The sequence below is a fragment of the Cladophialophora immunda genome, assembly GCF_000835495.1.
Source record: "Cladophialophora immunda strain CBS 83496 unplaced genomic scaffold supercont1.1, whole genome shotgun sequence".
NCBI classification, from domain to species: Eukaryota; Fungi; Ascomycota; class Eurotiomycetes; order Chaetothyriales; family Herpotrichiellaceae; genus Cladophialophora; species Cladophialophora immunda.
Window position 1 is genome coordinate 7,752,251 of NW_015622541.1, and position 23,156 is coordinate 7,775,406.

General features: G+C 52.1%; 8 protein-coding genes across 11 annotated transcripts; 5 read left to right on the plus strand and 3 right to left on the minus strand.

The window, feature by feature from the left end:
• Positions 1 to 843: 843 nt before the first annotated feature.
• On the plus strand, positions 844 to 1,215 carry PV07_02265 (uncharacterized protein; the record flags this gene model as incomplete). Its single annotated transcript, XM_016388863.1, has 1 exon — positions 844 to 1,215. One exon carries the CDS (start codon positions 844 to 846, stop codon positions 1,213 to 1,215), a length of 372 nt encoding a protein of 123 aa, XP_016255791.1.
• Positions 1,216 to 1,599: 384 nt separating this feature from the next.
• Positions 1,600 to 3,183, plus strand: PV07_02266 (uncharacterized protein; the record flags this gene model as incomplete). The annotated part of the gene is made up of 2 exons (XM_016388864.1): positions 1,600 to 2,752; positions 2,831 to 3,183. 2 exons carry the CDS (start codon positions 1,600 to 1,602, stop codon positions 3,181 to 3,183), a joined length of 1,506 nt encoding a protein of 501 aa, XP_016255792.1.
• A 402-nt stretch (positions 3,184 to 3,585) lies between these two features.
• On the plus strand, positions 3,586 to 7,489 carry PV07_02267. 4 transcript variants are annotated; one of them, XM_016388865.1, is made up of 5 exons: positions 3,586 to 4,075; positions 5,197 to 5,269; positions 5,318 to 6,165; positions 6,251 to 6,411; positions 6,581 to 7,489. In XM_016388865.1, the coding sequence occupies exons 1-5, from the start codon at positions 4,001 to 4,003 to the stop codon at positions 6,945 to 6,947; spliced, it is 1,524 nt and encodes a 507-aa protein (XP_016255793.1). In that variant the 5' UTR covers positions 3,586 to 4,000; the 3' UTR covers positions 6,948 to 7,489. The 4 variants fall into 4 exon arrangements, with proteins under 4 accessions (XP_016255793.1, XP_016255794.1, XP_016255795.1 ...); XM_016388866.1 differs by lacking the exon at positions 3,586 to 4,075 and adding an exon at positions 4,367 to 5,120; XM_016388867.1 differs by lacking the exon at positions 3,586 to 4,075 and adding an exon at positions 4,367 to 4,919.
• A 51-nt stretch (positions 7,490 to 7,540) lies between these two features.
• PV07_02268 (uncharacterized protein) lies at positions 7,541 to 12,112 on the minus strand (the record flags this gene model as incomplete). The annotated part of the gene is made up of 7 exons (XM_016388869.1): positions 7,541 to 8,294; positions 9,156 to 9,531; positions 10,507 to 11,015; positions 11,104 to 11,416; positions 11,469 to 11,699; positions 11,767 to 11,940; positions 11,992 to 12,112. The coding sequence occupies 7 exons, from the start codon at positions 12,110 to 12,112 to the stop codon at positions 7,541 to 7,543; spliced, it is 2,478 nt and encodes an 825-aa protein (XP_016255797.1).
• A 720-nt stretch (positions 12,113 to 12,832) lies between these two features.
• PV07_02269 (uncharacterized protein) lies at positions 12,833 to 14,767 on the minus strand (the record flags this gene model as incomplete). Its single annotated transcript, XM_016388870.1, has 1 exon — positions 12,833 to 14,767. The coding sequence occupies one exon, from the start codon at positions 14,765 to 14,767 to the stop codon at positions 12,833 to 12,835; it is 1,935 nt and encodes a 644-aa protein (XP_016255798.1).
• A 2,091-nt stretch (positions 14,768 to 16,858) lies between these two features.
• Positions 16,859 to 18,378, plus strand: PV07_02270 (uncharacterized protein; the record flags this gene model as incomplete). The annotated part of the gene is made up of 3 exons (XM_016388871.1): positions 16,859 to 17,214; positions 17,835 to 18,287; positions 18,345 to 18,378. 3 exons carry the CDS (start codon positions 16,859 to 16,861, stop codon positions 18,376 to 18,378), a joined length of 843 nt encoding a protein of 280 aa, XP_016255799.1.
• A 284-nt stretch (positions 18,379 to 18,662) lies between these two features.
• On the minus strand, positions 18,663 to 19,016 carry PV07_02271 (uncharacterized protein; the record flags this gene model as incomplete). Its single annotated transcript, XM_016388872.1, has 1 exon — positions 18,663 to 19,016. The coding sequence occupies one exon, from the start codon at positions 19,014 to 19,016 to the stop codon at positions 18,663 to 18,665; it is 354 nt and encodes a 117-aa protein (XP_016255800.1).
• A 773-nt stretch (positions 19,017 to 19,789) lies between these two features.
• PV07_02272 (uncharacterized protein) lies at positions 19,790 to 20,576 on the plus strand (the record flags this gene model as incomplete). The annotated part of the gene is made up of 2 exons (XM_016388873.1): positions 19,790 to 19,792; positions 19,848 to 20,576. The coding sequence occupies 2 exons, from the start codon at positions 19,790 to 19,792 to the stop codon at positions 20,574 to 20,576; spliced, it is 732 nt and encodes a 243-aa protein (XP_016255801.1).
• Positions 20,577 to 23,156: the final 2,580 nt, after the last annotated feature.

Genomic DNA, 23,156 nt, shown 5'->3' on the forward strand with positions numbered 1-23,156 from the left:
CCATGATTCAGAATGAATGTCTCTCACCTAGCCACACCTTCCCCCAGGCCGATGAGCACCCTGATCGAGATGATTTTGAACACAGGAAACCACGAACATGAAAAGGGGGATCAAACAAGCTCTTCGGTGTGTTTCCCCAAGTTCTCCGTTCCTATTCATGATGAATCTGCATACCGTAACAAACTAGAGTCTTTGACCCTTCTGGGTATGAAACTCAAGATCGCAACGCACGTCAGTCTGATCATGCAGCATCTCCATCATTCTTTCACTTCATTGAAAGTTCTCTGGCTAATATCCGCCCTAGAAATTCCTCGCAGCGCAACAATCCTGGGAATTCGGTATGTCATTTCTTTCCCCCCAAACCGAACGTACCAACCTTTATGATGATTGTTTCGAATAATATACGCTGGAAATTACCGGCAGAGGCCTTCGGGCTGTGGAAGATAACAAAATGGCTATATCTGATCATTCCAATCCCTCCGCCACACAATTCGCACAAGGACTGGCGAAGAATTTTACTGACTGGTGTTCAAAAGATAGATATTGGAAGGTATGGCTGGTTCTTCTGTTCCCTGGATATAGCGGTTCTCTTGATGAATGGCACTGGGCTCCGACCACGGCTACACATTAGCCGGGCTTGATGGAAATGCCCCATTGTGGCAGGCCTAGAAAACCTCGCCCACTGATTTGCCCAATGCCCTGTTCTTGGCCATGTTCCTCTCTCCAGACTTGTACTAATTGTCCTGTCTTCAAACAGGAGAGGTCGACGCGTTCTCTGCTCTTGAGTAAGTGTCTCTTCTGAGATCTCTTTTACATCCTCCCTCTCAATGATGATTCTTCTAGATGACGAGTCTTATCCAGTATTCTGATGCAGATAAACTCAAACAACCATTCATGCATTTCCTGACTTTTGTTTGGACTGACAGCTTCGTTCCATGTCTGGTCGCGACATTGCTAACGATCGAGTCTTCCAGATCTTACGTGACGGTTCAAGTACGTTACAGCCCTGTCAACGCCCCTCCAGTCATTCATACCTATGATGAACCGACGCATCCAAAAGACAAGCATATGTCCAAGTCGACTCATATCGACCAAGACGAGACTGTCAAGCCTGATACATATCTCCGTCAATATCTTATCCCAAGCCCTGTCAAGGGGGATGCTGACAACGACTCCACACAGGTTCACTTGGATAGATTTTTCTCATGTGAGTGACACGGTCTCTTCCTTCAATGCTTTCTTATTAGGATGATTTATTCTACAATTCACGACGGTCAACGTAGCCTATGTTTTGACGACCACCGCCTGTGACAAGGCTTAGATCTGAATACACTGCCCCTTCCATTGTTGTCGATATTTTCAATAACTGCGGACCAAACTGACTTCTATGTGCAGAAGATTACCCTTTAGCTAGTTCTCAGTGCTGCGATGCGCAATCTTTTTTACCTCTGATTTTTGTCTCGACTTCTCTTTCACTTTCACAGTATTCGAGCTTAAGACCTTTCACTTTGCTTCCAATTTCTTTTCGGTTTCACTTCCACTCAAACTTCCACTCAAACTCTCCTTTCTTTGCTTTCGTTTCCATCACACCATACTACCATGCCTGGACTCGAGATCGGTGGTCCACCCAAGGTGGTTTACTCCAAGCCGAGGCTCCAGCATGCTCTCGATGTCTACCAAAGCGCTTGGGAAAGGTCGACGCCCACAACCAACAAGGCACGTCACCTTCGCCAGGATTACCAATTCCGACGAGTCCACTCTACCTCGAACTTTACGCAAGCCATATCGTGGTATGACGATGACTCTTCCGACGAATACCGTCCCACTGCAGCGAAGAGACGTCGGCTTCTGATCCGCAAGATACCCAAAGCCAAACGAACCAAGCATGATATCAAGCCTGAAAGTTCGGTTACTTCTCCACCCGTTCATGACATCCCCTCCTTAGTGACATTCTATCTCAAGTCCGATGCTGGGAGGGCTTTACTGTGTGACCTCGCCAAGGATAGCACTGGCTACGAGGCCAGCTTGTGCGCAGGTGGCGGCACACGAGGAGACGTTCTCAACGATGGTGTAGGCCACAGATCAAGTTGTGGACGACAAAATCATACTCTTTCGGCCAAGACGTTTCTGAGGAAGCAAGATGAAGAGAGTGAAAAGATTGGTGGTGGGACAAACCGCAGCGGTCTCAAGAGGAACAGGGAGAGTTTAATTAGGGGGGGAGGACCTATGGCGCACAAGGACGAGGTCTACTCTGCCAAACCCAGCGATCGGCCATGTGAATCAGGTCAAGAAGTGGTTGTGGAATCGGTTGAATGCACACCTGAACAAACATCTGAGGACGCCCTGGACATAGCCCTTGCCGGCCTCATCCACGACCATTCTGCTCCTACCTCACCTGCTCAACCGACGCCGATCCAGGTTATTCGTGCTGCTGCTGTGGAGATTCAACAGGCTCGGAACGTCCTAGCTGGAGTTTCCAGGGAACACCCAATCATTCTAGATTCGCCTCAATCCTCCCCAAAATTAGTACCGGCAAATGTGCACGTCCCAGTCACCATACGGACTCCGTGGGCTCATCCGATCAATTTCAAGTTTCTCGAGACATCAGACAAGCCGTGTCACTTTTGCGAGGACTTCAGATATGGAATCTATGGATATGGCATTATTAGCGTCAAGGTGTTCCAGTCACCGGGGCAGTGCGAGCTTCAAGAGATGGGAAATGGGCATCGATCTTCGGGTAAAGAAGCAACACGTATGTGCGTTAACTGTTCTCTCAGCAGGCTCCATATTTCCAGATGCAAGGTCCATTCAATGCGGCGATTCGCAACAGCCTCTGATGAGCTCTATTGTATGTACGTCAGTCAGTTGGTCGACATCGGGTACCCTAAAGGACCGGCCCTTAAGCGCGGAACATACTACGCTTGCTCCTTATGCACGCACCCTGCGTTCTGGAGATGTTGTGCTGACAAGAGTGTGGACAAATACCTGAGGAAACTGGATGACGTAAAGGGAAAGGGAAGAGGCTGCGGGCTGGTGCTCTGTGACTCCTGTGCGGTTCAAGTCGAAAGAGACAAGGGGATCTTGAAGCAAACGACTGTGCAGGAGCGGAACGGCTACGATTGTCGCAGGGCAGACATGGAGTTCCTCTTTGCAGGGAGCTTGCTCCATAAGGCTTGGGCCTGAGTGCTTACGGGGTGGACGATGGTGCAAAAATAGGGGGGATTGGATTCTGTCAATTTATTCAGGTTCTTTCAAGGGGAGAGCGCAGAGTGACAGCACCCTCGAACGAGAGGGGGACGCATCGTGCTTGGAGTGGATGGTGCTGAACCGCCTGGACGAGTTTGTTGCAGTCAACCATCCTGCCCTCGGCATAACAGGACTATCGAGATTCGTTGGCAGTATAGCGAGTTTTCAATCCAAGCTTGATGAATCCTGACTTGTCCTCGAAATCACTCCCTGTAGTGTGCTCCGTGAATTGCAACAAACGGTCATGCTATAGAAACAGAAAAAAGCTTCTTCGCTGCCGCCGATAAGCAGATGCCGCCGCGATAAGGAATCTTGTCCCACCCGCAAAAAAAAGAATCGCACCCCCAACACCAGCACCAGCACCATCACAAGCATCATCAATCCTCGTCCAGACCTCGTCCTGCCTCGAAAGGCCGTCCTCAGGCCAGATCACATCATCATCATCATCTCCCGCTTTTGCCCTTTTCCCCGCGTATTCCTGCTCTCACCTCTCCCTCAACAACAGCAAACACTGACCGTGTCGGCAACCGAGCCTGGTTGATTGCGTAGCCACTCTCTGACCGCCTCCTCTGCAAACAAAACTGCCTACCTCCAAACTGATCGATACCGGAATATCATGAGACCTTGAGAGCTCCAAAAGATGAGGATACTGGCGCTGCATACTGCTCATTAGAATCATCGGTCACCTCTGCCACACTCCTCAGCGAAGCCGTAAGCCCCTCACGGGCACACCTCGCCCCCTCGTCCGCCAGTCATGAGTTTCATTCAATCCAGTCCGCTAGCGATGCTGAGCAGGAGCACCTTGAACCGAGTGCTTCAGCCCTCTGATGTGAGTCAAGGAAGTCTCTTTGTATTTGGTTTAGATGCGTCTTCCAGCAGCCTTTGCGTCGTCTGCTTTATCACTCGTCGCCTTTGGTCGGACAAAGAATACCGTTTGATTGTCACATGAGAAACATCATCTCCTACGCTCGAAGGAATACTTCCGCCTTGACAGCCGAGGCCCAGCTGGACCGCATTGTGTGGATGAGGCTCGACGCTCTTGCGCCTGGGAACGCAGGCATCCGGTGAACCGACCACGCCCCCATGTTTTTGCCCATCGCATTGGCTTTCTGCATGGAGTAAGCCGAGAAGGTCGCAATGCTGGGCTGGGCTGTGGAGAAGAGGCAGATCTGCAAGCACACTCACCCCTCAAAAAAAAAGGCCATCCCTGAAATTTCCGAGCGGGCAAAGACGCCCCCATGAACCAACAACCAGAACCAGGCCGCGTCCGTTGCCTCCGGCCCAGAAAATTGTGTTGAGCCGAAAAATCCCCCAAAGGCGCACAACGAACAATTCTCGTGATGCAACATGGTCTTCAATGTCCATCGAGCCATCACCACGCGACCAACCGCCTTCCCCCTCAAACCACCCAATCTAGCCCGAACGAGACGTGGTCTGATTCTCGACAATTGCCAGTCTGCACCTGCCTGTGACGCATTGGGCCTGAGCCTTATTCTTGGTCTTGCTGGGACGTTCAATTAAAGATTCCCGGGTCAACGCTTGCGGCAAGCTCAGGATTTCGACCTGCGACAAGACCACCCTTTGCTGTCGGATTGAGACCGCTGCCACTGCAGAGCACCCTCCTCAATCCATCTCTGTGTCCCCAGCCCAATTCTGCTGGGATGGGCCAAGACGTGAGCACGCCCGAGTTTTCCTCTTGAGACTTACCCACGCTCAGAGCACGAGGCACGGCAAAGCCTTCGTGTTCGACACATGCGTCCTTTTGCCCCTGGTCCCGCGTCAACCGGAACGAATCATTGCCTCAACCCAGCTACTTCTTTGTGCCATCCACGTTGTTCATAACTATGGGGTTCTGCATCCCTCAAAGCGATCGAGTATGACGTCGCTCATTCGCTATTCTTTTTTTGCCTACTTGCGTGATTGGTCATACGCTAACTGGCATGAATGTAGTCCGAGGTTACTCAGATCGTGGTGGTTATGGTGGGCTTGCCAGCTCGAGGCAAGAGTCTAATAGCTGGCAAAGGTTCGTGTGACCGTCTCCAGCCGCTGCTCCTGTGCTAACGTGGTTCAGTCAAAAGATATCTTCGATGGACGTCGGTCAACGCCGAAGTATTCAACGTCGGCAAATACAGACGAACCGACAATCCCCATCCAGATGCCAAGTTCTTCGATGTCAATAACGCCGAAGGCGAGAAGGCTCGCCGCGCCGCAGCAGAGGCCGCCGTCGCCGACATGCTGATGTGGTTCAAGGACAAGAACAACAAGGTCGCCCTTCTAGACGCAACCAATTCCACCAAGTCGCGACGGAAATGGATCCACGACAAGATAGTCGAGGCCAACCTGCTTCACCTGTTCGTCGAGAGCAAATGTGACGATGAAGACCTCATCATGGCCAACATTCTCGAAGTCAAGACCACGTCCCCAGACTATATCGGCCAGGATCCCGAGGTGGCGGCTAAAGATTTCCGCAACCGTATCCGGAACTATGAGAAAGTGTACCAGACGATCGACGAGTCAGAGAAGCATCTCACCTACGTGAAAATCATCAACATTGGCGCGCGGGTGGTGATCAACCTCATCCAAGACTACTTGCAGTCTCGCCTGGTGTATTACCTCACTAATCTGCACATCAAGCCACGCAGCATATGGCTGTCCAGGCATGGCGAGTCTGAATACAACCTCGAGGGCAAGATTGGTGGCGATGCCAACCTGTCGGAGCGTGGTGAACGGTACGCGAAGATGCTGCCGGAGCTGGTCAAGCGCTCTGGGTTGCCAAAGGATGCTCCTTTGACGATATGGACCTCGACCTTGAAGAGAACAAGCCAGACAGCGCATTACCTGCAGGAAGAACTCGGCTGGGAGAAGTTGCAGTGGAAGGCGCTCGATGAACTAGATAGTGGGGTGTGTGACGGCATGACAGTAAGTTGACTATTTGGCGATGTCCTCCTCCTCTTCCAATCGTTGCTCCATTGCGTGCTAACCATTGTCCTCTCTTTCCGTGCAGTACCAGCAAATAGCTGAGAAGTACCCCGAAGACTTTCAGGCCCGGGACGACGACAAATACAACTACCGGTATCGTGGCGGCGAGTCCTACCGAGACGTGGTCATCCGGCTGGAACCCATCATCATGGAGCTGGAGCGAAGCGAGAACATCATCATCATCACGTACGTGCATCCTCTGTTTGTTCATCCCCCCCAACTCTACCCCTTAGTTCGACAAGGCCGTTTGTTTGCATTACAACCACAACGCCTGCCGACCTAACACCATTTCTCCCACCCTCTAAAAGTCCATAGATGCCATCTCTCCTACTCACACATTTATTTTGTGATCTAGCCACCAAGCCATCGTGCGATGCATATTCGCGTACTTCATGGAGATCCCGCAGGAGAAGTCGCCATGGATGGAAGTGCCGCTGCACACGCTGATGAAGCTGACGCCCAAGGCGTACGGCACCGAGGTGGAGCGCTTCAAGGCCGACATTCCCGCCGTGTCGACGTGGCGGCCCAAGGGCAGCACGGCCAAGCATCACGACAGCGTCAGCGAGGGCATGCCCGAGGACGTGGTCGGCGAGGCCAAGGGCAAGAACTTCGGCGCCCGTGACGGCACCCTTGTCAAGGAGATCGACGCCGGCAGCAGCAGGCGCGAGTTGGCCGCGGGCGAGGTCCCCAAGATCATGATGACCGGGTTGCCCTTGCCGTGAGGCGTTTCAGGCGGTGGGGGAGGATGCAGTCGTGGAAGGCGAGTCCGGAAGAGAAGGATCGCGGGAAAGGCAAGTAGAATGGGAATAAAGGGGGGAGGAACTATGAGATCTGGGAGGGACATCAGGATGGAACCGGGGAATGGACCACGAGGCACCCGAATGGAAATAAGGATGATGGATCCAGGGATGGATCCTAGATGCGTTACGCCCATTGCATTCGAACAAGAGGAACGAGTATCATGCTAGAGAGAAAATATGACCTGGGTCTGGTTAGAGTGCATCCAGAATACACTTGTACCACTCGAGCTCCTTCTCCCTCCCTCTCGTCTCTCCTCTCAACAACGACCATTCCAGCCTTTCTTTGCTGGACGTCCAACCCCCAACTTCGGCCATATCGTCTTCGCGGTCCCTCACCCCTAGTCTCCAGCCCATCTTGAAACCGGAAGATTGTTCTATGGGAGGCACTTTCCATCAGAGAATGCCACGAATGCGACTCGTGACAATAGAAATGCTCGCAGTAATGTGCAGTCTCACGATCTTCCTACTTCTATCGCCAAGGGCCCAACGACTCTGCCATACTGCTCAATCGAGAGCTAGGTCGTTGGCACCGTGTCAACAAGTTTAGAGGCGGCAGCAGCAGACTGTAGTAGAGAATGAGCGCGAGCTCGAGAGTCGGGAATGTGCGTGTCGGCTCCCAGGCGTAAGAGTTCCTTGATAAGACCTATATCACCCTTTGAAACCGCTCGCTCCAATGCCGTCCCGTTTGGCAATCGAGGACATGGTTCGTTCACCTGCGCTCCGCGAGCGACAAGAAGATTCAACATCCGTAAGGACTCGACGTGGTGGATGGGGACTGCTCCATCCACTTCAGCATTGACGTTGGCGCCCAGATCGAGTAAACGGCTGACCACGTCGACGTTGTCCCTGCCAACAGCGGCCCGCAAGGCGCGAGAACCATGATTTCCGTAGATACCGGCGCCTCTTTCGACAAGAAGATTTAACATCCGTAAGGACTTGACGCAGTGAATGGCGACTACTCCATTCACTTCAGCATTGACGTTGGCGCCCAGATCGAGTAAACGGCTGACCACGTCGACGTGGTCCCTGCCAACAGCGTCCCATAAGGCGCGAGAACCATGATTTCCGAAGATAACGGCGCCTCTTTCGACAAGATAATCGATCATTTCTAAGTTTCTCGTTACAGCAGCACCACATAGCGGGGGGCGTAGATACAACCCGGCAGATCTCTGGTTGATATCGGCGCCAAAATCGAGGAGCTTCTTGAGGATCTCAAAATGTCCTGACTCTGCTGCCGCTAAAAGAGGGCTTGTGCCATAGATAGCATCACTTTGAGCGTTAGTTTCAGCGCCTTTGCTGAGTTAAACATCGACAATTTCCTCGTTTCCGGCAGTGCAGGCTTTCTCCAAAGCCGTCCTGAAACCGCCTGCGTTGATATCTGCACCATTTGCGATCAAAAGATCAATAATAGCTCTCTGGTTTGTAGTTTTGGTTGAGCAAGCTAGCTGCAGAGCTGTCCCGCCTCGATAGTCTTTACGGTTTGGATCGATATCTGTGTGACGAAGTAGATCGTGGACCCATCGCACATCTCCCTGTTCGATGGCTTGGGTGAGAGGAAGTCTCGATATGCGAGTATCTAGCTGCCAAGAGCGGTCGAAGTACTCAACAATGTGATGCACACGCCGAAAAAACTTGCTTTCCATCTCGATGTCCGGTAATCGTACGGAAATGCGGTCCCTTGATAAGACTCTTCTAGGTAGGACCCCCAAACTCTTACCAGAATCGTGGTCTGAAGTAGGCGGTGATGCATTTGGAACATGTTCAAAGGGAAAACCTATTTCCCCACGAGAACGACTCGAACGACATTCTCTCACAGTTTTTCGAAAGGCGAAATTGCGATTCAGGCTAGAAGAATGAGGAATGTGGTCAGCGCATGTTGAAGTTGGAGGGTCGAGCTTTTGTTCGGTTTTACATGGCACAGCGACTGGGGCCAAATGCCAGACTCACCATTTCCTGAACCTTCGACCTGAAGTCTGAAACCCGCAGGTTGGACATGGTTCCACTGCCCGAACAGAAGCAATCGAAGAGTCTCTGGATGCATCGAGGGATCTCCTGCTCACTATGTTCATTGAGAGCCTAGCTCCTGGGTTTACCCATGGTTGGATTGGAGAATCTCGATGGGGCACCGACCAAGGCGTATATTCCAAAATTGACTCGGGCGTATATTCCAAGATTGTGCGGCCAACGGTCTCGTTGATAATCTCAAACTCCCTGCGGACCACTTTCTGAAACCCAGGATGGTCGGAGAATATTATCTTCAGGGTATCGTGAAACGTGTCGAAAGTACGACAGAGGACCGCGGGCAAAATCGTACACCGGCCGAGTACATCTTCGAGATAGACGTGAGAAGAAGCGACGTCGGCTTCCCACGGATACCCAAGACATCTGGGCACGTTGCGCTGTGTCGTCTGGACGAATTGGACAACCCCAGCTAGAGTGCACGAAACCTGACCAATTTGAGTCTCTAGCCGTTGGGCAGATCGCCTTCCCAGTTGGCTTGAGAGGACTGAGTGTCAGCATTGGACCTGTTCTCGTTCTCAGATGCAGCAAACGCACATGTTGACTGCAAACAAGTATCGGTCAAATGCTTCGAGCTCTTCAGCCTCAGCAAGGACTTGTCAACCTGCGCAAGAAGACCCTGTGACATCTTAAGCCATGTTCATGCACCAAGGCACATAAAGATCATTGAGAATGGCAGGCTTCTCTGTTAAAGGCCCAGTTCACTTGCGGGGTCGTGCGCTGCGCCTTGCTGCGCCCTGACACTCTCTGTACACCGCCTGGGCCACGGAAGACAGGCCATTCGCCATGGTATTGGAGTCGCCATTTAGTGCTTCGAGGGGGGTTTCTGACCAAGGGCGACCTTTCTTCCTTTATAGCTCGGCCACACGTTTTCTAACTGGCACCATGTGTTCAGTTATTTAATCAGCTGAGAGGCCATGGTTGCAGCCTCGCAACGAATTCAAGTCATGGGGGACTTATTGAGCGGTACCCGTCCACTGCGGCACCCTGCGACAAAGATTCGGCGAATGTGCTTCATTGGGTCTCTGGAGGATAGACTGCCAATTTTACTTAAGTGGTATACGCCCTATGGTAGTTGACAAAACAAGGCATGTCCGGTGGAAATAGGCCATAGCTCCAACAAGGAAATCAAAAATGGTCTGCAATCCAGATGTACCTCCATTCAGCTCCAGATTAGGTAACGTTGTGCATCGTTGATAAGCGTGGAGGACAGGAAAATTAGCAGGCCATTCGGTCAAGGCGCAGACATGGGGACAAATTGTCTGTCGTGTTAGCAGGCAAAAGGGGCCCCGACTGTGCCGCTATTGTATGCGTCGACGATGAGCTTGATAGACACGTACGTTCCTGAGAGGTGATTTGAGCCATCAGCCATGGAATCCGTCACCTTGCCGGTGTTCATGCACGGAGACACAACCCGGGGGAGGGGGAGATAGGGAAGCCAGGAAACATGTAAAACACATACCGGCAACGCAAATGAAGGCTCCCGCAGCAAAAGTCGCCACATTGATGATTGCCTTGACTGGACTCCCAGCCCATGCCCGCATACCGTAAATACCCTTCACCCGACCCTTATCCAGCCCATGATAAGCATCGTACAACCAAAACGCCCCGGCGATCCCATAGGTATACCAGCTTGCGAACAGACTCGCCGCGATACTCACTAGGTACGCGAAGATAGGGACACCCACAGCCAACACAAATGCAGCCCCATTGGCTAAGATGATGAGAGTGGTCCAAGTGGCCCAGCCTAGGATGGTATGTTTGTGCAGATGGTGCCGAGATTTGCGGAAGAATCGAATGAAGAATAATTTGGCAGCGGTATGGGAGTACAGTGATCCAGCGATGAGGAAGTTGGGGAGGGCGATGCCGTACGTGGCTTTGGCCCATTTGGTGGGGAGAGACGAAAAGGCTGGCGATTGAACCGATGGCCCTAAATAAACGTACATGACGACGGCGAAGACGGCATAGAATCTGGATAACGTCGCCATGGATGGCATTCGGTCAGCCTCACCCACTGGTATAGCATCCACCACCCCTCTGGCTGATGGTCATCACTTACGCAGTGGCAAAAACCTGCAACACCCACGCCGCCTTTTTGGCATCGGCGGGTCGCTTCATCTCTGAGATCAAGATGAAAAACATGAAATGTCCTGCGTACGCGAAAACGGGATTCGTAATGGACACAAAAGCGTTGTAAAAACTGGCTGAGCGAACGACGTCGACGTGTCGATCGGGAGCGGGATTCCCTCCAGCGGCCCCCATACCTACAACGCCGGCGACCAAAATGCAGAAGCATGAGGGAATGCAGAGCCAGGAGAGCTGGTCCAAGGTCCGAGGGAATGAGAGTATGAGGGTTGGAATTGCAAAGATTCCTGGCTTGTCAGTCGTCGAGGATAGACATTGCCGCAAACGTTTCAAACGCACCAGTATACCACATCAGACAGAGCTTGTTGTCCGACAAGACACCCAAGGCGATTTGTCCGGCAAGTAGCTGTGACCCTGTTGCACAGACAGCAAAGATAACAGTCCCTGCGGCGAGGATTTCTCGCAGGAGGGGGCCTCCGAGGATCTTGCCGGCATCGCCCATATTGTGGACTTCCGGGTGGTTGATTTTGAAGTCTATAAGCACGAGAGAGGTATACAATGCAAAGACCCCTATGCAAAGTTGCGGTCAGAGACGAGAGATCCAGGGTCCATGGCTTAGAGCCTGCAGCCATCTCACCAAGAAAGATAATCAGAACGACACCGGGGACGATGCCGACCACCGCTGTCGCTGCCGGTAAGGAGAGCATGCCATTACTGACAATTTCAGCAATCATGAGGACGGCGACGAGAGGCCATGACAGTGTTTTGTATTTGATATCCGCATCTTCCTCGTTGCCAAAGACGTCACGATCTGAAGCTGTCAGCAACGGCACAAACCCAGATCGGTGCGGAACGTATGTACCATGGTAACCAGCAGGGGCGCCTCCGACAAGATCTCTCGAGCGAGTCGTCGAAAGACCCTCGGGCTCGACGATCTCGTCCGCTGGACCTCTATACTCGAACCTCTTTTCGTAGCTCGACATGGTCCAAAGTCGGATGTTCCTGTTGTCTCAATTATCAATATTTTCAATGGTGCTGGTCAAGTCTCTTCCGAGTCGCAACGATCATATCAATAAAGTGAGCGGCACGTCAAGCACGAGATAGAGAGATTGGAAGGACGAAGTTTGGGAAGATATTAGCAGCAGTATTCACACTGTCCGCCGCATTATCTATCACCTCCATCCTCCGAAAGAGGAAGGTGGAAAGGCACGCTGCAGGAGGTGTTCTCATTGCGAGGATGGGATTGGATATCGGCAAGCATTGATGACGGTGCCAGCTGAGGTCAAGAGTTACGAGGCCGGGGTGGGGGATGGAGGCAGAGAAGAGCAGAGGGGAGCGGGACTTGTCCGATGCCAAGGTGCGGGAGAACTGCTCGTTGGCTTACCCCGCTCTGGGACTAGGGTGACGCCGCCCTGTGCTCTGCCATGGCTCGCGTGAGTCGGGTGAGACATCACCCGTCTCGCCGTATATCAAAACTGACGCGATCGGCCAAAAGCAGCGCAGCGTCGTCATATCGACCCATTTGGTCTGGCCCTCCCGGGCGCGCTTTGCCCAGGGCGTTGGCAGCCTTCGATCATCGACTGACGCGAGCTGCCCTAGCCGGCTGTTGGTGGAAGACATGGGTCACATGTAGAATCATGTAGATTAACTCATGTGTGGTAATAGCTCCATGTGAGGGAGGACGTTGTTGCAGAACCTCCATATCAAGACTCAGGATATGCTCCTTGGGGCCTCATTGTAAAACTCGTCTGCACCTTTCTTCTGCTCGATAGCCCACTCCCGTTGATCTTCTTCGCGATGGCATGCCTCCATTTTCCCATTGATATGACCTTTCCCTTTATCCAATTCATCTGTCGCAAGCGTAACTTTGGTAAACGACCGAGCTCTAGCCATCCCCCCTCGATCCGAATTCTCGCCTCTTGTTCATCAAAGTAACACCTTGCATTTGCGATGAACGCGCTGTAGTGCCTCTTCATGTAGTCTCGCGCCTTGTCCTCCGGCGCGTGCCGCTGATCAAAGTCATTAATGAGTGAAAGAACATCACTTCTGTGGAGCAGCCGCGCGTAGAAGAGCAATCCCTTTGGCTCTTCACGCAGGATGGAGGTCGTGGTGCGCACAGAAATCAGTGAGCTAGCGGTGCACAGGAGCATCGCTAATAAAATAGCCATTAAAACCCAGGCCACAGATTCTACGACATACAGCCTCGTCACAACGGTGCGGACTTGACCGTGAGCCACAGTCGGAATACGGCGTGGTTGCTTGAGACTTGTCGTGGCCAGAGCGGCAAACATTGTGGCGTAAATAGATTCTGCTGCACTCTTAATGGAGTGAGGATCCAGATTAGAAAGCGGATTAATGATTCGAGCAAATTTGTAAACCGTCTTTCCAAATATGTCGGCCATGAACGTTGCCGAGGGATCATAGAATATGTAGTAATGGAGGAAACGGTGAATATCACTCATGCTCAGTGGATCCAGCTCCACAACACTCTCTTCCTGGGCCGAGGAAAAGCTGGGGGCGCTGCTATTAGAGGAATCCATCGACATCGTCAAGGAAACGGTTGAGTTCCAGTACTTCGGCCTACACGATACAACGGTCAGATTTTGAAGGTTCCCTGGCGATTCGCTTGAGTAGAGACCCGCAAATATCCCGATGCGATCGTATGGCTCATCGCTGCACCGCTGGTACCAGCTCAATGCGTAAATTGGGGTCTGGGGAGAGAAAGCAATATTTCCCCAGACGTCGCAGCCACGGTCGACCATTGTTATAGTTGTAGAGCCGACTCCCTCTTCATCTGAAGGTTCGAACACAGCGCTATATTCCGAAGGATCCATAAGTCTGCAATCCGGAGAAGAAGATAACGCAAATGTTTTCGCAGTGAAGTTTCCGGAAATTCCTTCTTCAACCGGTCGAAAAGATTCAAAAGCATAGTCAGCAGCCATCCACGTTGGAGCCGTTGCACCGTGAATGTGGACTGCACTGGCGATATCTAGAGCTGGCTGCATGTCTGTCCTTGAATTCAATAGGTCGACATTGAATTCTTGGGGGAATGTCATTGAGATAGCTGAGACGGATGTTGATGTGTCTGCCCTGAAGACGTTTGCTGAGAGGGAAACGAGGGAAACAGAAGCAACCAGCTGAGCTAGAAACGCAAATCCAACAACGACATGCCCGTTGCGCATTGCAATCACCCAAACGTAGAAGAGGGGATACGTCATGTAGTCCAACATTAAGGTGACTGTTATGTTCCTGCGGTCCTTGGGAACATGCTGTAGTTCCACGAAAGGCTGGCGGACAGCCATTGCGGTGACAATTGCGCCGTACGCAAGGAGGAATAGAGCCATGACTAACGCCGGTACAAATGTCCAACGTAGCTGGCTGCTTCCCCGGTGAGGAATAGAGAAGTCGGACATTGATGAAATGGGGACCACAGACACATCAACCACCCCATCGTTTCTTCTCGACAGCCATGTCAGAGTAGCAAGAGCGCAGATGAAACCGACTTCGACGAGGCATACAGCGCTTATCCACCACCATCTCAACTTCCAGGAGAGCCAATCTCTGGACAATGGTTTCTGTTCCTGCCGATCGAAGGATCCGCCTGCCCAGGACCAAAACTTTGTAAAATTATGCCGCATACTATAAGTTTCTCAGAGGAAAATGAAGTCAGATGGATGAAGGTGAAATATGGGCAGAAAGGAGGGCAGAGAACTCGCGTCAAGCACGCAAAATCAACTACCATCCCTTCCTGAAGCTACGAGGTGCCGGTTGCCTGGTGCCCGCCGGTACCTAGACCATATCTGTGTGTGAGGCTGGCATCCAAGCCGTGCTAATGAGGCCAAGAACTGAGCCACAGGGCAGCAGACTTTTCTTATAACAGTACGGTGTAAGTCGAATAAGGCTGGCGTCAAGATGGCCAATCGAGGGAATAATTTCGCGCCACAAAGGCTGATTCTTGCTGCGCCGAGAACAACCGAATATCTTGGATTAACTTATTGAACCAATGGAACCATCATTTATGAGACAGGAGGCCGTGCCCAGGCTGAAGTTTAGGGACGCAAAGAAGTGTTCGTCTTGGCCGGGATACAAGTCATTTCTTTTGCTGTCTCGCTCAATACGTCAGAACTGAAGCGACGGCATTGTGCCGAACCCCTTGGAAACTCGACCACAGGTACATAAATGACGGAAGTGGTCGGTCCAGGTAAGTTCTGCTCTCGATTGCTGGTCTTAACCCAGGTTCTTGAAAAGAAAAGCGCGTCATTCAAATCCTATTCCTGCCGAAACATCTCAAAACATTCCCTCTCCCAAGAATGACTCCCCATCTACAATATATTTGGCTTGCAACCATGAGTCTATCAACTCTAGTGTTCTCCGCAACCTCAGACTTGTGGACACCTGGGTCCCTGCCAGAAATAACGACGCAGAATACGGCCTTTTGCCCAACTGCGATGTCGAGTTGTGTCAGTCGGAGTGCCGAGATCGAGAACTGCATGTATTCGTACGCTTCAACCGACAGCAGATTTTCTTCATGCTACTGCCAGCCCCAGATTTTGTCACTTGCCTTCACCTGTGAAATACTCGGGAATGTCTCGTGTTTGGGAATACCGGCGACTGTGACCAGGCTGGGGCCGTACAGCGTCTGCTCCGAGTTTTGCGACGTGTTGGACTGTGCAGGACCGGACGTGAGTCCCTCCGGCTCTGACTGCACAATGGCACCCTATCGTTATATTTTTACTAATCCAAGAGGTGCAAAAAGGCTAGCTCTTCCACGCGGTATGATCCCGACGCTGAGGTGACAAAGACTGTTGATACAACGATTACAAGCATCACCTCACCTCCCGCCCAACCTGCTTCCACAACATCGAATATCTTGCCTTTATCGACAACTACATCGTCTGCTTTGAGAAGGATAGTTTCTTGGGCAACTGTGGCGTCTGCATTAGGAGTGGCGACATCATTTTTCATATGAGGGCACCCTTCGGTCGAAGACACCGTTGAAGGAATCGAGAGATCTATTCCCGGAAGGACCTGTCCCTAGACCCTGAACGTCTATGTGTATTCGGAGCGTGGTATACGTCGGATGAAAACCAGGTCTGGTGTTGGAGCAGGGACTACGCTCTGGTATTGCTCCGCTGTTTGTCAGCCTTGCCGTCAACCTTGCCGTCAACCTAATCGTCATTCCTTGCGTCTGGTAGAGCCTTGTTGAGACCAACTTGGACGACGCCGTCTCAACCAAAGAAACATGACAAGTATAGCGAACCCTCGATGAAGCTTTGCGAGACTGAAGAGATTGACACCCTGAACGCATTCTCATCTTCTGCGAGTGAGGTGCGTCCTCACCCAACTCGAAGACCTTGACCTCAGGACTGCCCTTTCAACGACGCAGGGCGAAAGGGTCAATCTCCTCGGAATACTCCCGATAAGACGATTACAACGACCTTTGAAGGTCATCATCCTGTGATTACACAGCAACGACTGTGTACAGCCACGAAGCAAGGATTATGATAGGAAAAGACCGAACAACCACAGTTGATGAGGCATCGAAGACACACCAGGCCTCATCTCAAGACGACTAGACCTGCCGATCTTGGAATGGGCGCCTTACCCTAGAAGGATCGCCAGTCAGCAAAATTAGGGACACACCTGGAGCTCGTCGAAGGGAGAGAAGGATAGGCAGATGAATCGACGCGCCACAGAAGTAACCGGCGTTGACCAGGGTGCTTCAGAGGATGTCGAGGAAGGCGGCTCTGGTCATGGGCTCGTCAGTCACGCCAGGTGCATTTCCGCAGATCCAAGGAGGAGCGCTTGAATCTGAGGATAATCTCGTCCATGCCCGCGGGAATGACCTGCTGGCGGAAGTCATCAAGAGTGTCGTACCCAAAGAGGGCACCGCCGGTAATAGCCATGGCCAAGAGGACACCGGCGTCGTTGTAGAACAGATTTTGATGCTCCTTTGCCGCGGCCTCGAAGCTGAAATAGTCAGTACCGTTAGCACGTGGGTAAAGAGCAAAGCAAAAGAGGACTGTCACAATGGATTTGCATACGTGACAATATCAGGATCACGGTTGGGACAGTCGCGTCGAGAGTGAGTCGAAGGTGAGGGGTGAGGTGGGTGTATGTATAAAAGCGGCGCGTTCGGGGTGAGCCGCCTGCGAGCTGCGAGCAACGCTTGACCTGCCAAGCTATACCAGCCACTGGGTGTGGCGTGAGCCGCTAACCATAATAGTCGCACTAGCCACAGTCTCTTGATTTCCCATGCCTGGACACGCCAATTCTGAAATCACATGCTTGAGCTACCAGTCAGCCAATCATCATCTGATCCGCAACCACCTTCGTCATACCCATTCCACCCTCCACCCTCCCAGCTCGCCAGGTTGAAACCGGGCAGCAAGCAGCGAGAAGAAGCTTTGGCTCCTTTGCTCCGTTTCTGTCCCTTTGTCACTCCTGTGCGAAAACCGTCTCTTGCTCCCACCATCCCCTCGAACCTCATCACCTGTCGCCTCTTTAGAGCTGCGTCGTCCTCCAGGCAATTGGCAAGATGAGTTACGCCGACGTTGCTGCCAAAGGGCCCAAACAATCCCCAGAAGAGGTCGGTCAATACCCATTTCCAACCACACCACAGTCCCAAAGCTAATCATTCTGCAGGCGTATGTATCCGGCCATGCCTGTGAGCGTGTGTCCCCTCCGCTAATATTGTGCCCATAGTCGTGCGCCACCTGTTCCCTCCCTCTCGCAGTCTGAATCGGAAGCCGCCAGCTTGATCGACGTCGACTCGCCGCACGTCAGCTCCGTCAAGTCGGATTTCCAAGAACAAGCTATCAAGACGGAAACCCAGGCCGAACGAATCGAGCACGAACTGGAGGACAAGGCTCGTGCAGCGAGGCAGGAATTCTCAGAAGATGCCGCAAGTGCCAAGAAGAAGGCTGCTACCAAGGCCAAGCAATTCAAGGACGAGATGAAGAAGGACGGACAAAAGTTGAGCGAAAACAGAGACAACCCGGTTGTCGTTGGGAATGCCATTATCTGGGGCATTGCTACTCTTGCGATTGGCTATGGTGCCTACCAAAAGCACACTGAGGGCAAATTGGACTGGCAGCTTGCTGGGTCCGTCGCCGCTGGGATTGGCGCTTTCGCGGTTGCAGATTATTTTGGCAGCAAGTAAGTTTGGTTTTCTTCTTTTGATCTCTCTAGAAGATAAGCTGATGAACTTTCTAGGTGGCTTCTCGAGAACAAGTACCCGCCAAAATAGGCGGCGACTGGCCCAGTTTGAACGACTCTCTGGTGGCAGTGGTGGAAAGGAATTGTCTATGTTTTGGCGCGGACACTCTACTCGGTTGACAGAGAGGGGCGGCTTCTGGCGTGCAAGCCTTTGGGTGCCACATTTCTTTGCTCTCATGAATATGATATCCCCTTTTCGATTGCCTCCACCCAATCTGCTTCCTTCCACAGCTTCTTTTGCCTGACCGATCACTATTCAGTAACCGACAGGAAATTTCAAGCACTGCCCCTGCGGCATTCCCCGTGCCAATGGCTTCATCCGTCAGCAGCTCTCTCGTCCGTATCTCCGTCTGAAAGGCGTGGCGTTGTTATTCTGGCTGCCTGCGACGAGTAGAGTGCTGATTGTAATGCAACCATGAACAGGGTGAAGAGGCGACACAGGCCGTCTTGAGCATGAGCGTCTAGATGAGGTCGGACTGAGGTGTCGAAGATCGAGTCGTGGGTGGCAGTTGGATACAGGAAACTGAGGAACCCGTTGATAACGTGGAGGACTAGCACCGGATTGCAGAAGATCATGGTGTACAACAACGAAGGATTCTGTTGGAGTATTCTCCAAGCTGATCGAGTGTCTCGGAAGGAGGGCGGCCCTTTGGCAGACGCGCCATTCATTGCTGCGACCAGATGAGCAGTCGTGTGTTATCGTGGAGGGGGTTGCGAAGAAGGATATCGGCCGCTGTTCTGGTAAAATGCTGGCTGGGGGCGCGGTAGGGAGGCTTGCTGAGTGGAACAAGACGATTCTTTGCAGGCTTCACAATATGGAATTGATAACAGTGGGTTATGCTAGTAATCGGCATAGGTGGATGGGAAAATGGAACAAGGTCAGTCAAAGAAACTGTCTTGTCACTTGCGACTGTTGACGGGCACGACTTCCTCACCACAGGGCGATTCACTTTCAGGTGACACTGGAACACGTTTGGGCAGTCGCGGTGCCGCAGGCATGTCTTGATGTCTATTGTGGCTCACGAGCATACGCAGGATTTCAAGGAGACTGGAGTGACAATGACAAGGGACTCAGTAGAAAGTACATATGCGTCAAAATTGGTTGATCATGTCCATCATATCCACCTACGTATGCCAGGATAGTGTTGAACATCTTCATTCTCACTGGGGGAAGGGTTCTCATGGTAAATCAATTCGCGTTGTCCTGTGTTGTAGATGTGCATAGAACGAATCATGTGTGGCGCCGCGGATTTTCCAGCGTCTGATCCCCTTTTGGGGTTACAACTCAACGGCCGTGGGCGCTGGGAGGACAGTCTGTACTTTTGTCAATTCCCCTCAACGCCATGAAATATCGGCGTTCACGGTCGGGATTGAACTCTTAAGGACCTTGCCTCAAGCTCATACGTCTCCTCCACCATACCCAACCCCGAAGTGTTTCCAAGATGGTGAGTCGACCTTCCTTCAGGTGCGCGGTCCAGCCATCCCGCTCACATGCTACAGAACGTACTCTTCAACCAAGCCCTGAAACAATCCACGGCTATCCGAAAAGATCTAGAAGCTTTCGCACAAGCACCTGCTACTGCATCTCCTGCTCTACAAGGACAAATATCCACCACCCTCACTAGTCTTTCCCGAACGTTAGAAGACTACCAAAATCTCTCGCGAAACGAGCTGAACGAGGAGAAGAAAGAGAAGGCCTTAGAGAGACTGAAGAACTTTCGCGCTGATCTAGCATCCTACCGCACGCAATTTGATCAGTTAAAAAGAGAGCGTGAGGCAGCCGTCGCTGCGAACAACAGGAATGAACTACTAGGCCGACGGCCGCACCACGCTGCGACTCCAGAGAACCCATATGCCCATGCCTCGAGTCAGAGTGCATTCGCCCCTGCCCATCGGAACACACAAGACGGGTTGTCCTTCGGCGGTGGCTCCAGCAATTATACCCGGGAGGAACACGCACTGCGAGAACAGAGCTTCTTCGATACTGCCAACGCCCAACTCGATGAGTTTCTAGATCGAGGCCGAGCAGTGCTAGGTGATTTGGGACATCAGCGAGACATTCTCAAGGGTACCCAGAGGAAGCTCTATAGTGTTGCCAACACACTCGGTGTCAGCGGTGACACCATCCGGATGGTCGAACGAAGAGCTATGCAAGACAAATGGATCTTCTGGGGAGGTGTTGTGGTTTTCTTCTCCTTCTGCTTCTTGGTCATCTACCTGTTGAGATGAGCGATGCCTCGTGGCCACACTTTATGCGAGCTCGATCCCGTCGGCAAAAAGCCCACAAGGTCATCCTGCTATCAGCGGCGGCGTTTCGGTCCATGTTGATGCGATGGACGGTGAATGTGGGCCACGATCAGCAAAACCCGGCATCAAAATCTCAAAGCTGAGGGTCCTTCACGAACACATGATAAAGGGCAGGGTTCATCATGCGACCTGCCTCAAAGGCTACCCGAGACTTCGAGCCGGAAGGGGTGGCGTGAAGATGCCGACGCCTCGTCTGTTCGAGTCGGATTTGACAAGGAGGTTGTGAACGATTCAGCAATTCTCCATACCGCGCGTGGCTTGATCCCTAGGGCCGACGGCAACCAAACGGCTGACTCTTCCGCCCGGCGAATGTACCTTCTCGAGACTGTGTCATGCTTTGTTGACACGGTTCCCGCCCAGACTTATCCGATATCAAATGTGTGTCAGAATCGCCGAGTCAGGGACCCATCCAGATAACGCCCCCCAGTGTGTGGGATCTGGACTTTGCAACTATCTGCAGGGGCCAGACCAGGGAGCCTGAACGCGGATTCGCGGCCGCTGGCAAACCCTTCCCCGCATTCTCGCAGCATCATTCGTTTCCATCCACTCCTAAACCCCAGTATGGCGCGCATCAATTACCTCGGAACAATTCGACGGTCGTGTCGCAGGCACTAGATCAGGTATTGCCTGGAGGTTTTTTTTGGTTGCTCCCGCGGCTCTCTTAAATTGCTATCTTGCTCCCTTGGATAGAAGCTTTCTCTTTCTACATCGATCGCGTTAGAGTGCCCTTCCAGAAACCAACTCGTCTTCGGTGAATTTTCTTTGAAAAGACCATCAAAACCGGCACAATGGGAGGTGATATGCCATGGCCGCAGGTGCCCGTGGGCAACAAGGACCATACTGAAGCAGCCGTGGTCATCATCGGAGCTGGCATTTCCGGCATGTGCACCGCAATCGACCTGATCAAAAGGAATAACTGCAGAAACTTCGTCATCCTCGAGAAAAGCGGTGGGCTCGGTGGCACATGGCGAGACAACAAGTATCCAGGATGCTGTTGTGATGGTAAGACCATTCCTCCGTCTGAGGGTAACGAAACTCTAACGCTTTTCGCAGTCTGGTCGCATCTATACAGCTACTCCTTTGAACAGAACCCAGATTGGACCAGGGAGTATCCCGGCCAAGAGGAAATCTTGCAGTATCTCATGGGTGTCGCACAAAAGTACGAGTTATACCGTTATGTTCGCTTCAACACCGCCGTCGATTCAGCCAAGTGGGACGATTCAGAAAAAAAGTGGAAGACGACCGTGTCTGTGCAGGGGGCTAAAGATGCTGAGTTTGGGAGCACATATACCATCACCTCTGACTTTCTAGTTTCTGCAGTGGGGCAGCTGAATGTGCCGCGGATGCCAGATATCCCAGGCGTTGACGAATTCCGGGGTAAAATCATGCACAGCGCTCGCTGGGACTGGAGCTACAATCTGCGAGGGAAGAAAGTTGCCATTATTGGTAACGGTGCCACGGCTGCACAAATCATCCCAGAGATTGCCAAAGAGGTTGGCCATCTTACCATCCATCAGAGAACACCAAACTGGGTCATTCCTCGTCTTGATTCGGCCATTCCACCCTGGAAGAGGAGTGTGTACAAATATCTTCCCTTTGTCCGGTGGCGAAAGCGAGCCGACATGATGGATTTCCGGGAAGGCTTCCATGCAGCTGTCTTTGACAACGCATCGACGACCGCACAGTTTCTGGAGGCGCAAAGCAAAGATCATCTGCATGCCCAACTTCCAAATCGACCCGACTTGTGGGAGAAGCTCCAGCCCAATTATTCGATTGGTTGCAAGCGCGTCATCATCAGCGATGATTACTTCCCAGTCTTCCTCCGTGACAACGTACGTCTGGAGACGGGCAAAATTGACAGGATCACCGCCAACGGCATCGTCACCGACGGGCAAGAGGAGGACTACGATCTCATCGTGCTCGCCACAGGCTTCCGCACCGTTGAGTTTATGCATCCCATTGACATCACGGGCAACGCTGGGCGAACGCTGAGCGATATTTGGAAGGAGGGTGGTCAAGCTCTGTACGGTGTGACTGTCGAGAGTCTTCCCAACTTCGGCATGCTGTACGGGCCAAACACGAACCTGGGACACAACAGCATCATCCTCATGATCGAGACGCAGAGCAAATACATCAATGCCATGATCAAGGAAGTCATTGATGCCCGGAAGAACGGTGGCAGCTTAGTGATCCAGCCTAACCCGGCCAAGGTCAAAGAGTACAACGATGAAATCCAGTCGGAACTGGAGAAGAGTAGCTTCGCAGACCCCAACTGCAACAGCTGGTACAAGGTCAAGGAAAGTGGTAAGATTACCAACAACTGGAGTCGCACCGTCATCGACTATCAAAAGGTGAGATACTGTCCCAAGTGGTCCGAGCCCCTGTTCCGATCGCTAACTTCTCGACAGCTTCTCAGCAATGTCGACTGGTCGGATTATGAACTCTCTGGAAGTAGTGCAGATAAAGTGGCCAAGCAAAGGCCGACGCATATCGGGCGAGTCG